General features: G+C 41.9%; 1 protein-coding gene across 11 annotated transcripts in view; it reads left to right on the top strand.

Moving 5' to 3' along the window:
- Positions 1 to 21171, top strand: part of auts2a (activator of transcription and developmental regulator AUTS2 a) — a 320581-nt gene that overhangs the window by 141053 nt on the left and 158357 nt on the right. For all 11 annotated transcript variants that reach the window (XM_030438014.1, XM_030438008.1, XM_030438009.1 and 8 more), the window contains one exon: positions 1349 to 1450. In XM_030438014.1, coding sequence (XP_030293874.1) covers positions 1349 to 1450 — 102 coding nt within the window. The remainder of the gene's footprint in view (positions 1 to 1348; positions 1451 to 21171) is intronic.

Raw genomic sequence — 21171 nt, forward strand, 5'->3', positions numbered from 1 at the left:
TCAAGGATCAGTTCACGGACCGTGGTGGATGAGATATTATTCCCCTTTTTCTCTCTAAAAATATGTAAACTCCCCTCAGACAAACTGGCATTTACAAGAAAAAGAGAGAAAATGTGCCCTGGTTTTGGTGGGAATAAAATGCGTTGGAGGTAATTAGTGCTATCACAGCACAGGGCATTGGTGTGCATGTGTTTGTGCACGTGCCACAGTTGGTTCTTGTGTACTCTCCCAAGCCTTGTCTCAGCGCGGTCGGAACACATAGACACTCACTTATGCACACATGTACACACACACATTCAGACACAGTCAAAGAGGCCCATCAGGCATTCCCAATGCTCGAACTCTCTTATCACATTCAGCACTCTGGCAAATCCACCCGCCTTCCACCCATCATGCAATTCTCCCAAGGAATACGATTCCTTTCACACTGCTAATGGCTACAGAAAAGGGAACATTTTCATTTTAATTATCCGCTCAACTCAAGGGTTCATTTGATATTCCCCCACCTTGTGCCCTTTCATCGCACCAAACGATGGCCGATACCTGAAAAGAGAATACTGAAAGAGGGGTAAAAACAACATATAGCTCTGTCCCTTCTCTTCAGAGCATGGAACAGGGAGGGGGGGAAGAGGGCCATCATCTTGTTGTCCAAGTCTTTTGTGTGTGCATGCTCTGCTTTTCCTATTGGGTGGCAGAGCAGCCGTTTACTGCACTGTCCCGTAAAGCCGCCTTTTATGTGCTTTGAAATGAAACCTGCAGCATTTGTCTGGTCTGGAAGGAGCAGCATGGGAGATTCAGATGACATCAATCGCAGACTTGGACGGAGACTACAGGCCCCACCTTCTTCCACTCCGCTCCACACTCCCAAGAGTCTTTTATTGTTCTCCAGATTTTGAAGGGCCTCAGATGCTCGCCGATTGGCACGTCCTGCTCTTTATTCTTGTCATTTTGCAGCATCTCGAACAGAGTGTCTAGAGGATGACACTTGCTGAGCTCCTGCTGCCTCGGCATGTGGTGTCTGCTTGGAAAGGATAGTGGCTCCATTTGAAGGTTCTGGAAGGGTCTTTGTCCCTGTTCTCTATTTCGTGGGCTGAGAGGAGTTTCATACTGCGAGATCAGATGGTGTCTATCATTGGCAAGCGCAGTGATGGCTGCTGAATAGGCTCAGAAACATGACAGATTTACAGAGACAGCGCTGCAGCTCCTGCCAGTTCTCACATATTCATGAACCGATTTCTGTGGGATGCCTTCCCTAGCAAGCGTTGTCCATGTAAAGCTCTAAACTGCAGTGTTAACAGTTTTGCTTCATGTCATTAACCCTTGGTCTCTTTGTGTGTTTTTTTGGCAGCTGAAGCCAGGGCAAAACAACTGTAAGGACAGCGACAGCGAGAGTGTAAGTGGAGAGTCCAAGCCTTCCATCAGGAGCAGCTCCAGAGACAGACTGACAGATGTGAGTACATTCACAAACAAGCTCATGTCAGTAGCAGTTCAAGCCTCTGTCAGGGCTTTTTGTCCACATTTATTCCCTGTGTGTCATCTTCTTTAAAATAATCTTGGTTCATATTTTTGCAGTTTGAATATAGGCCGAAAAAAAGAAACAAAACGAAAAGACTATTATTGTAAAACAAAGCCTGAGCGAATATACTACTAATTACAACTACATCTTCTCTACAGATGATTGCGTAGTCATTCAAAGTCCATAAGTCCAAGTCCACGTTTGGTAGCTGTGCTTACAGTTGCCTTGTTGACTTGTCTTGTAAAGAAACAAAAGTTATGTTTGCCTTCAGTGTGATCCTCTCAAACACAAAACATGTTGAATCCACCCCCCAAACTAAATTTGAAACCTGCATCATTAACATGCGTGATACCAAACAGCCCTCATGGGTCCTGCCCTTGCTGGCACATTACTTAGCACAATAACAATTTTTTAATTTTTTTTTTATTGGTGAAATTAAGTGACGGACAAAGGTGACATGAGGGACAAAAACATCAAACCACGTAGACAGACAGTGAACATACAGTACAGATAACAACAGTAAACAATGTAAAGTTATAATGATATCTATATAGGTAGTATAGGTGTGTGTGTGTGTGTGTGTGTGTGTGTTTGTGTGCGTGCATGCGCGCATGCATGTGGATGAGAGGGAGATAGTATGGTATTATATACACATATAATATGGCATAGATAGATGATACTAAAAAAATAAATAAATAAAGTAAAATGTATAAACATGAAAAGAGAAGGAAGACGAAAGAAAAAAGAGAAAAAACTGATAAATAAATGACAATAATCTGCAACACGATATGGCATATATTAACATAGTATAGTGCAATATCATTTAACCTAATATGATGTGACAAGGTAACGTGAGATAAGATAAGATAATATAGGGCAATACGAGACATTATAATATAAAATGCAATATGATTTAACGTAATATAGTGTGAAGAGATAATATGATATATGATAATGTAATACAGGGCAATACGAGACATTATAATATAATATACTATGCTGTTATATAGCACAGTATAATAACATAATATAAGATCATGTAGTATAACAGATATACATATATACACACATATGTAAAAATAACCTAATGTAAACCAATATATCATGACAATGACTGTCATAAGACAAATTATTGGAGTTATAATTAATAATTTATTATATATATTGCGATGATAATAATATATTGCAATGAGGGGTGAGGCCAGACTAAGGAATCCCCCCCCCCCCCCTTTTTTTTTAAAAATGTATTTATTTTTGATTGTACCTTGGGCCGCAGCCGAACCTGAAGGTAGCTGCTGGCCCGTTGCATATCTGACCTCCTGTGCCACTTCCGGCCACTTCTGGGCAACTCCCAGACCCTTGGGAGGGGGTCTGCCCGCTGAGTAGTGGCTTTTTTCTTTTTTGTTCTTTTTTGATTGTACCTTGGGCCGCAGCCGAACCCGAAAGTAGCTGCTGGTCGCCGTTGCAAATCTGCACATTGACTAGGCACATTATCATTATCACCTGTTGAGCAGTAGAATACTCTGACCCACTCCCACGCCCATAAAAAATGTGCTTCTTTGTGCTGCAGGAGGTTAAAAAAACTCCACAGGTTACTTTTAATAGGGAATTTTGAAAAGATGTATTAGAAAAATATTAGTAGTTATTCTATGGATGAGTCATATGTCAGAGAGGAAAAATTAGTAGTGGTGAGTTTTTTGATATGTAAGTGTTATATATTGTATTGCTTTGAGAATGTTTGTGTTGATATTATTTGTAAAATCAATCAATTCAACATTAACATGACATATTTTGAGGATGTTAATGTTTACTAATTTACATGCAAATTAATCTACAATAATTATTTATTGTTTGCGTTGCTTGTCCCACAACCTTTTCCTTAGTAAGAGAGTTGCATGTGGACAGTTAGATACTGGTTAACATGCAACCTTATGTCAAACTATTGAATTAAACACTCAGACCCAATCTACACAATAAAACTTGAGAATTATGTCGGTATTCTAAATCAATGCATGTGAATTCATCTCAAGTGTTACAAATTCTATGTCGTTTCATAATTCAAGTGTCATTATGTGTCTACTGAACCTATGGTATGTCACAAAGACAAAAGGTAAGTTATTGAAGTGATACCATCCATTTTGGCAGGATTTCTTTTGGTGTGGAACCAATAAAATTCAGCTTTGGCAGAGCACCTTGTGGTAAATATTAAGTGATCATAAGTGTGCTCTTGGAGTACTTCAGGTGAAGAGCACTCACTACATTCTACACACACACACACACACTCTCCCAGAGGTTCTTTATGACGGATACAAAAAAAGACACTACTTACCCAGGTCCTCGTTCCTTGTGGAGGAGCTGAAGGCAAGCATTAGCTGACAGAAGAAAGAACGGTTTTGTCCCTGCACCCTGTGACATATTCTAAGATGTAAAGCGAGCAGGCTCGAGGGACCTTGCTGCCAGACACCCACCCCTGCTCTTTGATTTGTGTGGAGAATCTACAGCGAAGCGATCAGATATCCAGCCATAATTAAAGCTGTCAGTTGGGAGGCGAGCTAGTCTTTGAGAAAGACATGGCTGAACAACTGAAGCAAAACTGATTCTGCATGTAGCTTTACGATGCTTGACTGGGCATGAAATGAAATAAGTAATTTGATGTTGACAACAGAAATTGAAATGATACTTGCTGATTTCTGTCAGACTGCACTGTGGTGACTGTGCAGCAGACTACCAAGGCAAATTTTGCTCAAAGCCCCACTCCAGCCAATGTTACTTCCTGTTTCGGCATGTATAGCATTAGAATGGATTTTAGCATGAAAGTGATAGCAGTTGGCAAGCTAACCGAGTAACAAAGTACACTCATTGCGCCAAAGAACAAGTGAGAGCTGCTGCTCATTGAAAGACTGATTTAGCGAGAACATATTTTCTGGTTTTCCTTCTGGTGTCCCCCTCAACTCCAGGTGATTTATGAGTTTACTTTTCCCCTAAAGTACCTGCAAAATGCTGCTAACTGTAGATGCCATTAGCTTTAGTAGGCTCATTTAGCTGTGCAGTTAGCTGTTGGCGCTGCAGTTGGCAGCTAGCCTCTCACAAGATCTCATGGGGAAGCAGATGTAAACAAAAAATGGAGATAAGTCTGGTGCAACAACTTGCTGTAATACCATACAAGTAGAAAGAAAACAAAAGCGCAAGGTTAAAGGAGGATGTGCTGGGTTACATGTTCAGCTTGGGTTTTGTTTTCTTCAGTGAGAACTAGAGGTGAGATTTTAAGTAAGAAAGCAAGCTAATGTTAGCCTCAAGGACTAGAAGGGTTGCTGTTGCTTGGCAGCACTGTCGGCTGCTCCAGGACGCCTCTCTCATTACTTGGAAAGTACTGATGTAGTCATCCAGATTTTGCATCATGAATATCAAATATGTTCGATATTATCCTGCGGTCTATAAGTGAGTGTGAGCAGTTCAGGAGGCGTCACTGGATATGTAAACCTCTCACATTGCCAGATAATCCATGCCAAATAGCATTGATCTTTTTAGGGAAATTTAGGGAACACGCCACTCACACACATCTCCCACCTGGAGCTTCCGGAGACTAGCAGCTTCTACCATAGTCGTACATCAACATCCCATTTTAGCAACAGCTTACATTTTTAACTTGAGCAAAGGATGAAGTCATGTAAATGTTGTTGGTCAAAAATAATTTGGTAAACATTGCCAGATAATGACTCAGAAAATGTGTTTCATCAATAAATATGTGTTTAATAGACTATATTGAATCAATAAAGCAATCAGTTTGTCATCTATTGTGTCATGATCTCTAAAAATCTCTCTACTACTACTACTACTACTACTGCTGCTGTTGCTGCTACTACAGCAACTACATAAGCATTAACCATCAATGTATCATGAAATATTGTACAGTGATATACAATTGTTAATGCTTAATGTAATGTATGAGTGCTGGGTTTTGGTCTTATCCAAATCCTGGACAAATTGAGCAGTTATCCCTTAGTTCTATTTGTTTTTTTTTACATACTTTGTAGAATAATACATGTCATGGTTTCACATCAAAATTATGTTGGTTACCTTTAAAAGGTTGACACAAATGTCTCTGATACAGCTGGCCTGGTTGCATTTGGTTTGTACTTTGAGCATGATATTGAATGTGATCTTTAAGAGACAAGCCAATATAAAACACTGCAACTAAGTATTCCAATATGTGTTTTAGAGGTCTTAAAGCCCTTTAGTTCAAGTCATTTCTTTAACCACTGTTTGAAATTCCATAATCCTTTGCCTCAATTGGCAACAATATAATCTGTCTTGACCTCATTGGCCAACCACTTCCCTCCATTTCGATTACATTTCTGTAATGATTGCACTTTCACTTATTATACACAAATGATGAAACATGTTAAAACTGTGCTTGCTCAGTCACGTAATTTGCCTTCAAGGACAGTATCACTGTTGCTTCCTGTTCAGCCTATTCAGTTTGAATATTGGGTATGAAATCAGCCTCAAAATTAGAGCTGTCCCAAACGATTATTTTTCAAATGATTAATCTAGCGATTATTTTTTCGATTAGTCGACTAATCTAACGATCAATTTAACATTACATGACCAAACAAAAGTAAGGTTGTAACTGTCGTTGGTAACTTGTATGAGGAAAAAAATACCGCAGTTGTAGGCAGTGCAGCGTCTGTCCTCCTGCCTGTCCTACCAACTCTTCCTCACATTTCAGCCCGAAAAACAGCGTCTGTAATCGGCAAAAACCTTTAACTCACTCAAGTGGTTGTGTTGATAGAAATCACCGCGATGGTCAGCACTCCCGAGACTTCAGTGAACTTTCCCCCAGAAAACAACGTCCGTCCACGCAAGTGACAGTCACGCAGTGACCTGTTTACTGATGGCGATTATATAATAATGTAATTTAGCGCCAAAAAAACGTAACTCTTTCACTTTCCAGGATGTTAAGGGGGCCGGGTTCTCAATCACTACACATTATAAACGGTCCACGGGTTTAGATTGACAGGGGGGACACCTGGGAAACACCCCGACGTCATCATCATGACGTGTACTGTCACGTCTCTTCAGGAGCGGCAGCACAGCTTTCTGTGTGAATTACATGGCGGTTCGTCTTTATTCCAGCAGTGCTTCGCACTGTGTGAAAGACCAACGGCGGAGAATTGACGAATCGTCTTGCGGCATTAATGCAGCGTCTCTGTGTGAGAGGGGCTATTCTCAGCCTCAGCAGGTACTACCACTTCCTGTTTGGGACGACGCGTCAACGCAAATTATTCATGTCGACAAATTTATGTCGTCGACTACGTCGACGCGTCGTCCCAGCCCTACTCAAAATAGAATATACAGCAACAGCCAATATGTTTACTCTGAGTAACTGTATCAGAACATTGTCTGAAATTCCCAAGTAATTTATTTTCATAATATCAGGCTTTCTCAGAAACTCTCTACTTTCCCCTCTCCTGACATTCTCAGGAAGCATCTATCGCCCTTCTTTATAATCACTTCCACCTGAACTGGCATCTCAGCCACTCAGTATACTCTGGAGGACAGATGGGAACTGCAGCCAAGTTCCCCCTGCTTTGTCTGGTCAAGACACCCCACAGGAGACTGAACATGACTTCAGAAGAGCTGCTGAAAGCTGGGCAGCATGAAGACAGACTTTTAGACCCCCATGTCACTTTAGATGGTCACACTGTGTGAGGCTTCATCTTTGGTCCCAACAGGTTTCTGAACAAGTCCCCTCCAGCCAGGCTGTAAAAACCCACTTCACACGTCGCAAGAGGTGCAAGTCGTAGCTTTTGTAGCAGAGCTCTGTTCCCAAGACTAAAAGGAGGAGGAGAAAGAAAATGCAGAAAAGACCAGAGGAGAAACCCATTTTACCAGGCAATAATATTCTTTGGGTTTCGTCTATTTTTCTAATTATAATGGGCCGTTGATTTAAAATAAAATAGTACTTACGGAGTTGTTGTTACATGAAGCTAGATGTTTGTTCAGATGATTTATGAACACCTCTAGCATTTGGTCTGCTGCGGCAGTCCATGTGCTTGTTCTACTGAAAGTTTAAACTATTTCGGTTGTAACACAGCACAACGCAACTGGACTGCTCATGTGGTTCAGCTGCACAGAGATGTTCCCTCATAGTACAAAAACAAAGAGAAACAATCTAAGTCACTCGTTAGTACCAGGGAGCAGTGTGAGACAGGAGCCAGCTTTAACCCGAACTGTTCATTAGACCAACAGTTCGCTAATGGTATTTGCTGTAGCACTCCCTTCCCCTCATGGAGCGACTACGCTCCGATGAAGCAGATGAACTGAGTTTGCCGGCCTGGCACTGGCTGGCAGGGAGATAGAGGCCAGAGGAGGTCAGGCCTGGCAGCCTCCTTTCTCCCGCTCGCCTTCCCTCTTCACTCAGTCCTGCCAGCTCATTAAGGCCTACAAATGGCACATCAGCTCGGCTGTGTTTGCCTCAACCCCAAACCCCAGCTAAATTGGCAGGCTTGGCCGCATTTGCTCTGAAGCGCTGGGCTCCCTTTTGGGTTCGTTTGAAGCCGACATGGCAGCCACCCCCCACGTCCCCCACCACACCCCACCCCTTCAGTCTGGGTGGCAGGCATTCAGGCAGGCAGCAGTCCTGAGCAGAGGGAGTCTGCTGGATCAGGGAGGGCAGGGAGCTTGGGATGAATCACTCCCGTTTAGTCTCTGCGGCAAGGGGTGAAATGCCATCATTACCCGGCTGCCTATCAAATAAATTGGCAATTACGGGCCTGGGATTGCGAGTAAACAGCATGTTACTCCTTTTTTTCCACCCAAGGCTCTTGATGAGAGGCGGGTGCAATAGAGAGACGCTCCGGAGTACTGGGTCAGAGCCCGTCAGTCAGTGTTAGCCAGCCTGATGAGAGGCACAAGAGGCAGGCTATAATGAATGCACCCCTATATTTCAGTGGCCATTTTTATCGTCAGCTAAAGCTTCCTTTAGTTGTATCCTGTTATTGCTGTTCTACTGAGTAAACTCTGCCCGTCAATTGGAAACAGATGCAATGTTATCTAATGCTCTGGACAATATCTTTATATAGAATATGGTGTGGAATACCCTGCTGTAACGTGGGTAATGATGTGTGCATTGGCCTGCTTACACAGGTTGTAACACCATCATTAATACTAACATTTTACTGGTGTTTCTCCAAACAGTTTTGCATGCTGGTTTTTCCAACTGAAATAAAAATGTGAAAATTGTGGGTTCCTGAAATCCATCTTCATGTGTCCTGGCTCCTAACACATGAGAAGGATTTCTTGCGGTGAGGTCTTTGAACGTTGTTTTGTAATGAGACATCTGGAAGTGATATTGTTAAAAGTCAAGCACATCGTCTTCTCGAGCTTTTGAAGCGGTTTCAGCCCAAACACTGCTCCAGTCTCTCTATGGCCAGTAAAACTGAACTCCGTTATTACTGGCGTTCCGATGAAAACACACCGTCTACTCAGAATCCTGTGTGCATGTGGTGAAACCATTTCAAATGCTCAAATTACAGCTTTTGGAAACGGATTAATGTCATAAAGTATATTTGTTGTAGTAAAAATCACTATTATGATTAAATTTGCTGGAGCTTGCCAAGGCTTCACATAATGTTTTGTTCTTGACCTCTGAGTACAGTCTTTTTCCGTTTTGTCTGGACTGAATCTTACTGTCTAAGTGAACTGCTTATGTAATGTGAACAGAACTGGTCTGCATTACACTATGCCCATCCCACCTCCTCAGTACATTCTCCAATTATTTCCTGACACTCTGATGTAAATGAGGGCGCAGTCCCCCTACATGTCCAGATATGCTGGCCAATTTGCTCCGACACAGAACTTGTAATTGCTTGCATCAATTATCCGTCTCTTTCTCTCTCTGCCTCTCAATAATTTGAAATGTTTCCTATTAGAGACAAGCATTTAGATATGGAAGTAGGAATGTTGTACCTATAATTAGCTCATTATCATGGGATCGTACTCTTTGCGGAGGCCCCAGTGTGTGCATGGTGGCAGTGTAAAATGAGCAGCAGATGCAGTGCAGGGATTATTTGACAGTCTTTTTCACTGTTTAATGGCTTTTCAGCTGTGGTGTAAATAATTTAAACCAGGGCAAATTGAAAGACAATAGAAATACAGACAGTATTTTGTGCACTATTCTGTTGAATACGAATGATACATGACATTCAACTGGTTACCAAAACAAAAATACACACCATGCACAGAACAGCAGATGATTTCTTACTAACAAAACAAAAAACACAAATTCACCCCATATACAGACTGAACCCAGTGTAAGCTTTGGGGAAAAAAAGAAAAAGCTTTAGCTGTATTTTAAAAGAAGTTAGAATCGGGAGCGAAATAGCTGAAAGCAGTTTCACCAGCTTTTGATTTAATACTTTGAATAATGTAGAGGCCAGCTCAAAAAGTCATGAGGGATCAAATTGACTGATATCTAGTTGAAGAAGTTAAACTAAAGTGTGTTTTACCACTAACATGTCAACATCATCTACTTCTGTGATCAAATAGGAAATCATTTAAAGCACACAGTTTTGACAGGATTATTAATACTTTGATTCATGCCGTCTAAGGTCCATTTATTGATCCAAGAAGAACACCTGGAAGAGTTTCAACAAAATTTGTTTGTATTTCTCAGGTCCTGTGTGCGAAGAGATCATCACAATAAGAGCTTTCCACCTCCTTTTTTTTTTTTATTCATTATGCCAGATTCTGTCGTTCACTCAGAGCTGACACTGCCAGAGGATTCCAGCACAAGATCACTTGAATTGCCTACACCTTTGACTCTAAATCAACCTGATGAATAGGCTGTCTCCCAGGAAGTGGCCAGACATGCTTATTACCACCTCTGGCTCTCCAAATCAAGCTCACTTTTTTCTCGTCTCTCTCACTTTCTCTTTTATTTCTCTCGTCCATTTTCTCTATCATTGCCTGCAGTCGTGTTGTCAGGGACAGATTTTGACACTTTGTGACATGGCAGTCGGGCAAAATTATGCTGCGCCTCCATCGTCCTGCCAGTACCCCAACAGCCAAATGTCCGTCAGGAGCCTGTGAGAGGTCCCATTGGAAGGCTCGTCTGTACAAGTGCTCGGGGCACGTCTGTCTCCTTGCCTACGTTCACAAGTGTTTAACTCAGACTCGGCTGCATCTACTCTCCAGAAATATAATTAGAATGAGAGAAGCGCAGTGTGATTGTGTGCAGTGACCTCTGAGCAGCCCTCAGGTCGAGAATGCACAGCACTAGTTTATCTCTGCTAATTATTTGCCACACCTAGAGGCCTTGAACAGAAAATAAAATCAGCGGATTCAGAGGAACATGGTGACCTTTACTGTAGTTATGTTCCTGTATACTGAGCAAAATGAGGCTCTTTAATTGTTGAAACTGATACAGAGCGAGGGTGGTGTGGTAAATACTATTCAGGCTGATGCTGACTGAGTGCAATCCCTCAGTGCTGTGGATGATAAATCTATTCTCATGGAAGATTAATGGACTGGAGAAGTGGTGTTGAATGTCATTGTTGAAGGTTGAAAGTATTGAGCGCCTGAATCCTATCCATATGTTTTCAGGAATGACATAAATAGGCTCAGCCGGAATCCATTTTGACTTATCAAGCTTAAACCAGTGCCAGAGCCCCGCGATACTTGCCAAGTATTCAGGCTCTGAGGCTTCCAATAACAAATCCTATTCCACATAATTTCCACTGAAATTGGCCATAGCCATGCGCTGCCACCCTGTTTTTGCTTTTGCCGTGCATCTTGCAGCTTTTGGCTACGTATTACTTCCGCATTCCCTGTAACCCAACCCTGTAGCCCTATTTTTTGATGTCATACCAGGCTGTGGTGAGGGAGTCTCTCCGCTCTTTGTTCCAGCCTTTTCAGTGTGGAGGCTGTTCCGGTGGGGTAAGTTGAATAAGTGGAGCCTGGAGGAATCTCTACAAAGGTCTCACTCTGATTGGATGCATGCAGAGCCCAAGGAGAGAGTGCCGGTTGCCATAGCAATGAGAGCAATGTGGGAACTGGCTGCATGAAGGAGAAAGGGGAAGTGGTACTGTCTTTTGTGATGGGAGGTCTTCATTGACTGACATACTTCTTTATGAAAACACACTGGCCAACACGCACGTAAACACAAATGCGCAAAAGCACGCAAACAGTATTGCATGCACCTTTTTACCCCCCAAGGAGAACCCAAGCTAGAGTGCATGCTTCAATCACAATGGCCTGGTGGGGGTGTGCTTGGGCCCAAGCTGGGAGCCAAAGAAAACACAATCAGACACACCGGGAGTCCAGAACCATCTCCCGCTCATAAACATGATTACTGGCCATTTACTGGTACATATCGCTTACCTCTCCTGAGCCAACAAATCATCCTTACCCTCTCCCCTGGCTCATCACAGCCACTATAAACAAAGAAATAATGGCAGTATCCCTATATCTTTCTTTTTGTCTGTGTCTCTTTTTTGGCCTGCGCCCCTGTCTGACTTGGAGCACATTCTCTAATTATTTAACCCATAATATTCAGGCCACATGACTATCCAAGGAGTGATGCAAACCTCCCCAAGGAGCATATGTTTGTGTTCATGTGTGTGTTTTATATATGTGATTCCCTGGTGTGTATATGTTTGTTCCAGGGAGCTTAGCTGCAGGGTATATAAGCTGTGTGGGGGGGTTGAGTTACATGTGTGTTGTGCCAAGTCTTGTTGAGTTTGTTTGAAGGGCACAATGGGCTGATAATGCTGTATGGGGATTACACAGGAAGGCCTGCTGGTTCATGAACCCAGTCCAATCTGACAGGTCTAAATGCCAAACACAGCAGTTGAATATACATATTTCTTTTCATCATTTAGGGAAAATGTAGCCAAAAGTTTTTTCTAGGTTTGAATATTCCCTGAAAAACTGTGTGATCATTTTACAACACTCATTCAACATACACTCTTGAATGTTATATGTTATTTTATTGTGTACTGCATTGTCTTTCTGAGTATTCATCGGCAGAAAAGGTGATCCTCTTTAAATTTGGTAACTTGGTGAACCAAAGGTTTATTTCAAGAAAAAACGAAGTTGGTGATCATTTTAACAGTAGAAAGACAAACCAGTGTGGTTTTGGTGAGGTTTCTGTTGAGTTAAATGTGGTGCGTTTCACACATGTAGAGTGTGAAAAATGTTTGTTTTTTCAGTGGCGGCTTCCAATAGACGTATACCACAGCCTTTTTTGGTTAACCACAATTGTTTTTATTCTTTAACAAAGAGGTCTATTTTTGTAGGGATAATGTAGTTATAAATGTAGAATAACAATCTGAGCCTGTCAGTGGCCAAAGCAACTAGATCAAAATCAAATCAAATCAATTTTATTTATATAGCCCAAAATCACAATCACATTGCCTCAGTGGGCTTTACAATCTGTACAGTGAATAACATCCTCTGTCCTTAGACCCTCGATTCGAGTGAGGAAAAACTTCACATGTTGATGGAAAAAAAAACCTTTTAACAGGGTAAAAACCTTTTAACAGGTAGATATACTTGGTAGACTTGGTATACACTTTGGTAAAGAAATTAGACTTATTATAAGTAATATACTTGGGTGCAGTTGCCCCAACGGTACAATTACGGTTGCAATCATTTCCACCCAGGCTGAAACAATTAACTGGACCAGTTCCCAAAATATTTGTATCTATTAGTTATTTAAACAAAAACATATGTGAAGAAAATAGGGCCGAGTTTAAAAATACTGGAATTACCCTTTAAAACCTCTTATTTGTTGTTTTAAAAAATGGGTGTACAATTTTAAAATCACTACTTTCACTTTTGGGTTTGGTTTTGTGCACACTAAAAATGGAGACAATAGACCGTGAACATGATTATAAGCATTGAAAAAGTGAATTGCATTACTGAGTGTTGCGCACAGAGAACAGCAGTGGTGCCAAGCTTACAACTTGAGACCATTTTGCTAATAATATGCTTTGCATGTGCTTTGAATTGAGCCCATGTTTTTTGTGTGACAGGCTACACTTTACAACTCTGTGTATCAGAGCCACTATTTTTTTCCTTGTATTGGAGAAGGGCATGTTCTGTCTTATTCAATGCCCGTGCGTCTGACAGTATTACTGTGAGGCATTGGATGTCACATCACTTCTATTTCAGAAGCCATTGCAATTTCCCTTAAACCACAAGGCAACAGCGGCAACAATAAATAAATGAATAGATCCTGTTGATGGATGGACAGACAGACACACAGATAAACCGAGAAAGACAGAGAGAATGTGCCCCTCGAATTACAGTTGCAGAAGATTATTCCAGAGACATTATTTCCCTCAAGTCGTGGGCTTAAGTCAAATTTGGAAGAGAAATGAAATTGCCAGCAGTGAAAAACCAGGCTAGGTGGGAGTTCATGAGTAGAGAAATAACATTTTCATTTGTTTCTGCCCCAGTGGGAGACGAGCAGCCTTTCAGTAAATAGAGACAGCTATGAGAAATGATTTTTTTGGTTGGCGGGATATTGTTTTAACGTGCACTTATCCATCTGCAATCTATATGTCAGGCCCCAGGAATCCACAGGATGGCTATTCTGCTGTTGTCTTTATGACATACAACTGTTGGCATCGTCTCGCCTCCAATTGTCCATGTTAGTATCTCATTTCCACCTGAGATTCGGTCCTATATGTGGTCTTTTTTTTAACTCCTTTCGTTAAGAGCAACCAGCTGATGCCACAGTACTTTTTTGAATTCAGGCTTTTTGTATTGAGCTTACCTGTGGATTGAAATGAAAAATTGAATCCTGGCTTCTGAGATTGTCATACAGTCACCATACAGCATTGTTATTTTTTTCCACTGTAATAATGATAAAATCAAGAACAGTATGGTGTGTTTTAGCAGGGACTGGTACATGGTATCTGTTTAGTTGTAGTGGATTTTTGTTCCATTGTGTTTCTCTTTGTTTGTGTCATGAGTTTCAGAGCCCACTATGCCCGAGGTAACAATCTGTCACAATCCACTATTTCTTTCTTGGTGGTGTCAAGTTTTTCTAAAATTGTCACATGCATTGCACGCCTTGTCTTTATCTTGACCATCACTTGATACCTTTGTCTTTTCATATTAGGGGTTCTGTGCTTTTGTGCCCTTCCAACAACATTGTACATGCACTCAGATAAATGGTCATGCTGTATCATCTTATTTAAGTGTTATCCGGTTTCAAAGAGATATTTTGGGGGATTATTAGGGGGATTACTTCCACTTCCGTAAACCGCAGTCATCGACTTCTGCGAGATGTCTGATCAAGGAATGTGTTTCTATATATGTAAACTCTCTATTGAAGTTATTTATATGTTGCATTACAATTCATGATTAATCTGCAGGAGCAACGCTTTGATCCGGAGCTGTCAGCGGTGATGTACTCCCAGGTGATTACGTCTACTTCCTGTCATCCACTATCAGCCAACACATAAAGCACTTGTCACATGGCCCATTCTGATTATGGTTGATATTGACACTGGAATTGAATAAATGTACGCAATAAGAAGATTAGTGTTTCCCAAGAGGCGTGCATCCCCCTGCTACATTCATTCTTGATGAGGCGCGCTGAGCCTTTTGAGAGACTCGTTTCATACAGGCAAATCCCATCTCTGACTACATAATGTGCAAATAGAAAAGAGCGATGAAGATTAATCTACTGGCCATCATAAATGGAACAGCAGTGGTCTCACAGTGAAGCAAGGGTGAAATTGCATTTGGCCTTTTTGTTGAAGAATGTTCTGCATAATCACAAATTCGCTCCACTCTGCATTGTATATGCATATCAGTCGACCCTGCCATGACATATTGCAGATCCGTGCCCTCAGCAGGATTTCTGTCATAATAAAATGACATGTCACGTAAGAGATTTGTCTCCATCTTCTCTTCCACATGATCTGCCATGATTACTCGCCTTAATACAACATTGGCAAAATTATTTCCAAGTCTGGAGATATGGCTCATTTTGCAACATTTTCAAGAATGATTAAGCGTATAGTGCTAAAGAGGATCAACATATCAGTACTTTGATAACATTTAACGTAACATTTTTTCAGTCAAATTCTCTGCTAGGAGCTACCTGTGTGTGGAACACTGTTCATGTTTTGTTTTGCATGCACTTCCCCTTTGTCTTCAAAAGCACGCCTTTATTTTTGACAGTAAATCTTGTTGTAGTGTACAGGTGTAAAATCTTTGGTAAACTAATTAGACCATTTCCTCTGAACAGTTTAAAGGAAGTCATATCAGCTGTGTTTGGTAGCGGTGAGAGGTCAGAGGGCAGTGCAGGGCCTCATAGTACAGGGGATTGGATGGGATTAACCTTGGCCTGCCCCTTTGGCCCAAGCCCCAGAAGGCCCAGGAAGAGTGGAATTAGCCAAGCCAGCCAGGGCCATCTGATTCCAAGCCCTCATCCAATTACTGCCTTATCTCCTGGCCAAATGAGATCAATGCATGGAGGGCAGGGAGACCTGGCAGGCTGGTGAAGGTGCGATAATCAGCAGTAGGGAGCACGGCACTTAACTCCCCTGTGTCCCTGAATGAGTCCGAGCATGTGTTAGGAGCACCACTCACTGCCATTAGCTTTCCGTGCCTGCTGGAGCCTGACCTGCACTTTGCATGAGGACAACCTGGTGTAGCGCATTTAGGCATCTTAGCTTTTTGTGTTCAAGTGCTGCACTTAGGAAGGTGAATAATGTGCATAATTACAGGTTTACCTCTTATCCTTGGTGAATCTACCCAGCAGATTACACTGACTAAAAGGTAGAAAAGAGGAAAAAAAACTGTGTAATTGCTTTTTATATGTATTGCATATGAAAGGCACTTTTACAGTTAGAACAACCCTACACAGTTAATATAGTCCACTGTTAATTCTCTTGTCAATTAGGGGGGAAAACAAATGTTTGACGTGTGGAGGTGTAATTATGAAAATAATTAACCTCTGTGCGCCATAAAAGCAGAACATTTTGCACCCTTCCTGCACTTGTTGAAATGGAGCTGCATTTGGTTGAATGAGATTCTGGTGTTAACAGGAGGACCTCAGTTAAATGGAAAATGTATTCTTCGTGTAAGATTATATTTTATCTCATCACCTAGGTCAGTTTTCAGGTAACTTCCTATTTCCTATTTTCAGCATGTAGGCTACCACTTCAGGAGTAGTTGTTTCTCACAGAGATGGGGATTTTGAAAACGCAAACACACCAACAGTGTAAGGGGAAGGAAATGATGACTGAAATAGTGGGTCAATGGGGGACTTACACCCACAGTCTACATCTATCTAGTCAGACTTCACCTTTGATGAAGTGCTGTAGACTTTTAATATTTCCAGACTTCAAACCTCACAGAAATAATAAGAACATTCTAACTAATTGTATTCTCTTTTCAGACCTATATTGAACAAATGAATAACCGAAAGCTACTATTAACCAAAACTTTATGATGAGAAGGATTCCTACCTGGAAAACCGGATTGATTTTAGAATGTGTCATCAGAATGGTAGTTTTTATAGAAAAAGTCTTTGCTGGCTGAGCCTTTATATGATATAAAGCTCTTCATATTTATTCCTGATACTTGTGCCATGTCAGTGATTGTATTGCACCACTGGTGTGTCCCTTAGCCATCTGGAGGACCATTCTGTGCCCACAATATGGCCGGAGAGGGACCCATTCTGCTGAATTTATGTTTGGCTATTTCTTCTCGTGCTTGTGTTCTGTGCACGAGAATCCATCGGAGAGCAATAGGTAGCCCTGAAAGAGTGTCTGTCCTCAGCTGTGGCCCTACGATTCTACATCCACTACCACACAGTCCTCCTCCCACCTGTCCCTGGCTGGCTGCTCCTCCTTTCCTCAGCCCAGTTAGATTAAAGTCCTCTTAAATTCACCACAGCAGGCCGGCCGCACAGGGAGAGCTGACATCACAGGGGCCCTCTGACAATCAGCACCCGGCTAGAAAGCACTAATGAGCACTGGGAGGGGACGAGAGGGCGTTGGCGGATTGCACACAGACAGCAGCAGCGGTGGGTAGGATTGGAGGGGGTCGTTAAGAAGGGAGGCAGTGGGCTGGCATGTTGCTGGGCTGGGTCCGGCTCAGCGCTGACGAGATTCCAGGGGGCAGAGCTGCAGTCAGTTTGGGAAAATATCACAGCCCATTAGTTAGGAGCAATGAAATGAAGTCAACTTCTGGGACTCCATTAGGCATGCTGCGCTTAGGCAGACAGCGTCCCTTGGTGTGATGTTGCTATTCTGGAAGGATTGAGCACAGAGATATAATTGGACTGGGGAAATCAAGCAAGTTTCAGTGGTCCTGGTGGGGCTCTCAGACTGAAAATGAGAACATAGGCCTTTGTATTTTCTCTCCCTCTCCCTGTTAGCTTTACAGCTTTTGAAAAACAGGAGTGAAAAGGCAGCCAGTGTGCTTGGGTTTTTCTTTTCATTTTTATTTCTCTCTGTCTCTGTCGTCTGTTCTGACGCTCTGTCTCTCTGTCTGCCCCCCCCCCCCCCCCCCCCCCCCCCCCCACACTTTCTGTTTTCCTTATTGGATTTTACCATCTTCTTTAAATTCATTTTTTTCATTTGTGGCTCCAGCTCTGGCTAACCCTAAGCTAAACAATATGCATTTATTCATCCGTGCCTTTCTCTAAGCATTGATGAGACTGAGGATTGTGCTTGATAATAAACATGGCTTAGTCTAACACAGGCTGCTTTCTAAGCCTCACAAGGCTGTTTACTGGAGTTCAGTGCCAGCTAACTCCATTAGTTTGGAATATACAAGTACATCCATGGAAGCGATGCCCAAGTATAGTAGTCTATACCATATTTTTCCTCCTCCTCTGCCCTTTCTCCAACAATGGTGTGTGGATAGCTAGCTAACAGTTTGGTCCCTTTAAGGCACAGCTCAGATGTAGATAGAATGGACAGGCCTCAGTGCTTCAGGTAATTGATGTGCAGTTTTTAGCACCATCGTGGGACATCTCCATCCCTCCAATTTCTAGCGGCCATGCCTCACTTGGTTTGCCCAAAACGCTTGATATACTCTGTCCTAAATAAAGGACATTTTGCCAATTCTCCAAGTTAATACACTTCACAGTATTAGTCCATCATATTCTTCTCATGTCACTTAATAAGTAATTGGATAGCGTCTCTGAGGGTGTTATGCCGTTATCGTCATCACTGCCTTATCAAGCACATGTTCACTGCTGTTTACGCAGCAGTAAACATGTATTATTGCTATAAGGATAAAGAAATCTGGTGTTGGCATACATATAGAATACCACTGTTAAGTAAGCCATTTATCAGGTACTTACTTACCATAGCTTTTTCAAGGGATTGGTAACAGATCAGTCAGGATCTATCCATTTAATCTAATTTGTTTTATGAGGGATTGGTGAGTATAGTTAGATTAAAAGGTCAGAAGGGGATATATTCACTGAGACAAGGAGACAAACTGTTTGTTCACTCCAAATACCTGTGTGGTCTGTTTCAGTTTGAAGGGAAAACATAGCTTAAAGTGTTGAGAGGCTGAAAAATGCTAATATATGAGTCACTGAGATACTGCTTGACAAAACGAGTGTGCTGCATCCCTCCTGCGTTGGCCCTTTGCCCTTTCTATTCGTAGAATTATATGCTCATAGCAGGAGAGTGTTGACATTTGTGTGCCTCTTGGGAGCACATCACCATGAATGTTATCAGCACCTTAAAGACAGCCCTCAGCCTCGATACAGCCCTGGTAGGCGCTCTCAGCCCCTGCCTCAAAGGGCACACCCCACCTCAACCTTCCACCCCTGACCTGTCTGCCAGCCTGAAGAAAGAGCCCCTGACAGCTCCTTTGATGGTAGGAGGAGGGGGGCTGTCTTGTAAAGAATAGGTGAAATGGAGGGTAAAAAGGGGGCCAGCCATTTGAAATGTCTGCACTGAGATCTAATCAGGTTGCAGTGGCTCTGCCCCCTTTTTAAAGTAGCACTACGACATTACAGCTTGCAGCCTCTCCCGGGTCCAGGCCTCACAGGGCGTCTCATGTCAGTTCGCCGTCCCCCTCCTCCCTGAGTAACCCTCTGGAACACATCATCCACCTCAGTCCCAGCTCTGGATTTATTCCCCCCCTAAAGCCGCCTTGACAGGTTTGTTATCTGTTCACCCGGTCGGCGAGCCCTGGAGAGTCGCAGCACTGGCAGTTAGGAAGGGGAATGCTACAGGAGAAGCAGGGCAAGTAAATGTCAAGTGAACCGCCAAGGATGGATATTATAGCTTCTGGGGACCACAGACAGAGGGAGGGAGAGAGAGGGAAGAGATGGTCTGTCTTGTCTATCTGTTTTACAGCCCACCGCTCAAGATGGCAGTCTTTACTGAATCCTCTCTTATCGATTTTCAGACTATCTGGAGTCTTCATTTATGTGCAGGTTACAATTATATAACTTCCAGAATGCTCTGTTACACACTGTGACTACGGATAAACTGGTACAGCCCAGTCGAAGGGATACAATGTTGGCATAATACAGTTCTACGAGCCACAGATACATTACATTTGTACATGTCTAACATATCATCTCAACATGTCTACGATACTTGTCATACCAAGTTCAGAAAGTATATGAGATTGACTTTCATGTCAGGAGAAACAGGGGGTGATAGTGAAACCACTGCCAAGCTGGGAAAACTGTTTTGGACAGCGTCTCAACTTTTGTAATCAAAAACCACTGGCTTTTTTAAGCAAATCTATTTGGGACAATTTCTATCCGTGTTTGTGGCGACAGAACCATTTGTAGCCTAAACGTGGTCTTTTCCTAACTCTAACAAAGTGGTTTTGTGCCTACACATAACTACACCATAAGCACAAAGTTGTCTTGTTTTATTATGAAAAGTAGTAGTCAAGTAGTTGAATATCATAGAAAAGATTGGCCATAATCTCAACTCATGGCATTAGATCGATTTATGATTTGGTACAAGCAGTTAAATAATCTGATTTCAGTTTTTTTTTTGTTTTTTTTTTTGCACAACTGACTATGTTTGGGATACTTTTTCGCTAACAAGATCCCAGTCTAAACTTAAACCTATTATGAAAATTAAGTAAAATTTGTATTTTCTATTTACAGTCTTGAAGTACACAATCATGTAAAATTAAAACTAAAACTAAGATAAAGATGTTTACTTTTGCCTCAACGGCATGTAATTTAATTTGGCGTCTGTGAGCGAGTATGTGCACCACATATGAGGTTTCCTACTTGGCCTCTCAACATTGAATATATAGAATACATTTTTTTAATACAAAACATACCTTTAGCAGTATGCCTGTATGCATAAACATTCATACAAATGCAGATGATGTTACACTGAAAGAGTTTTCATATGCTCTTATTATTGAAACAAAAAGTCTGTTTATATGACTCACATCCTCCCGAAATACCCAAACTTGATATCTTAACAAAAAACAGAACTTTGTTTCTCTAACGTGGATCTTCTGTGAGATAGTTTCACATAGTGTCGAACTATATTTATAATCAGTTAAACTCCAAACATCTGATGAGCAGACAGCAGTCTTATTTCATGAGCTCGGTTCTGTGTGGGTGGAGTGCAGCTCTGAGATACTAAGCATAAAAGATATGTTATATCAGCTGTGAAGCT

Source organism: Sparus aurata, chromosome 13, assembly GCF_900880675.1.
Source record: "Sparus aurata chromosome 13, fSpaAur1.1, whole genome shotgun sequence".
NCBI classification, from domain to species: Eukaryota; Metazoa; Chordata; class Actinopteri; order Spariformes; family Sparidae; genus Sparus; species Sparus aurata.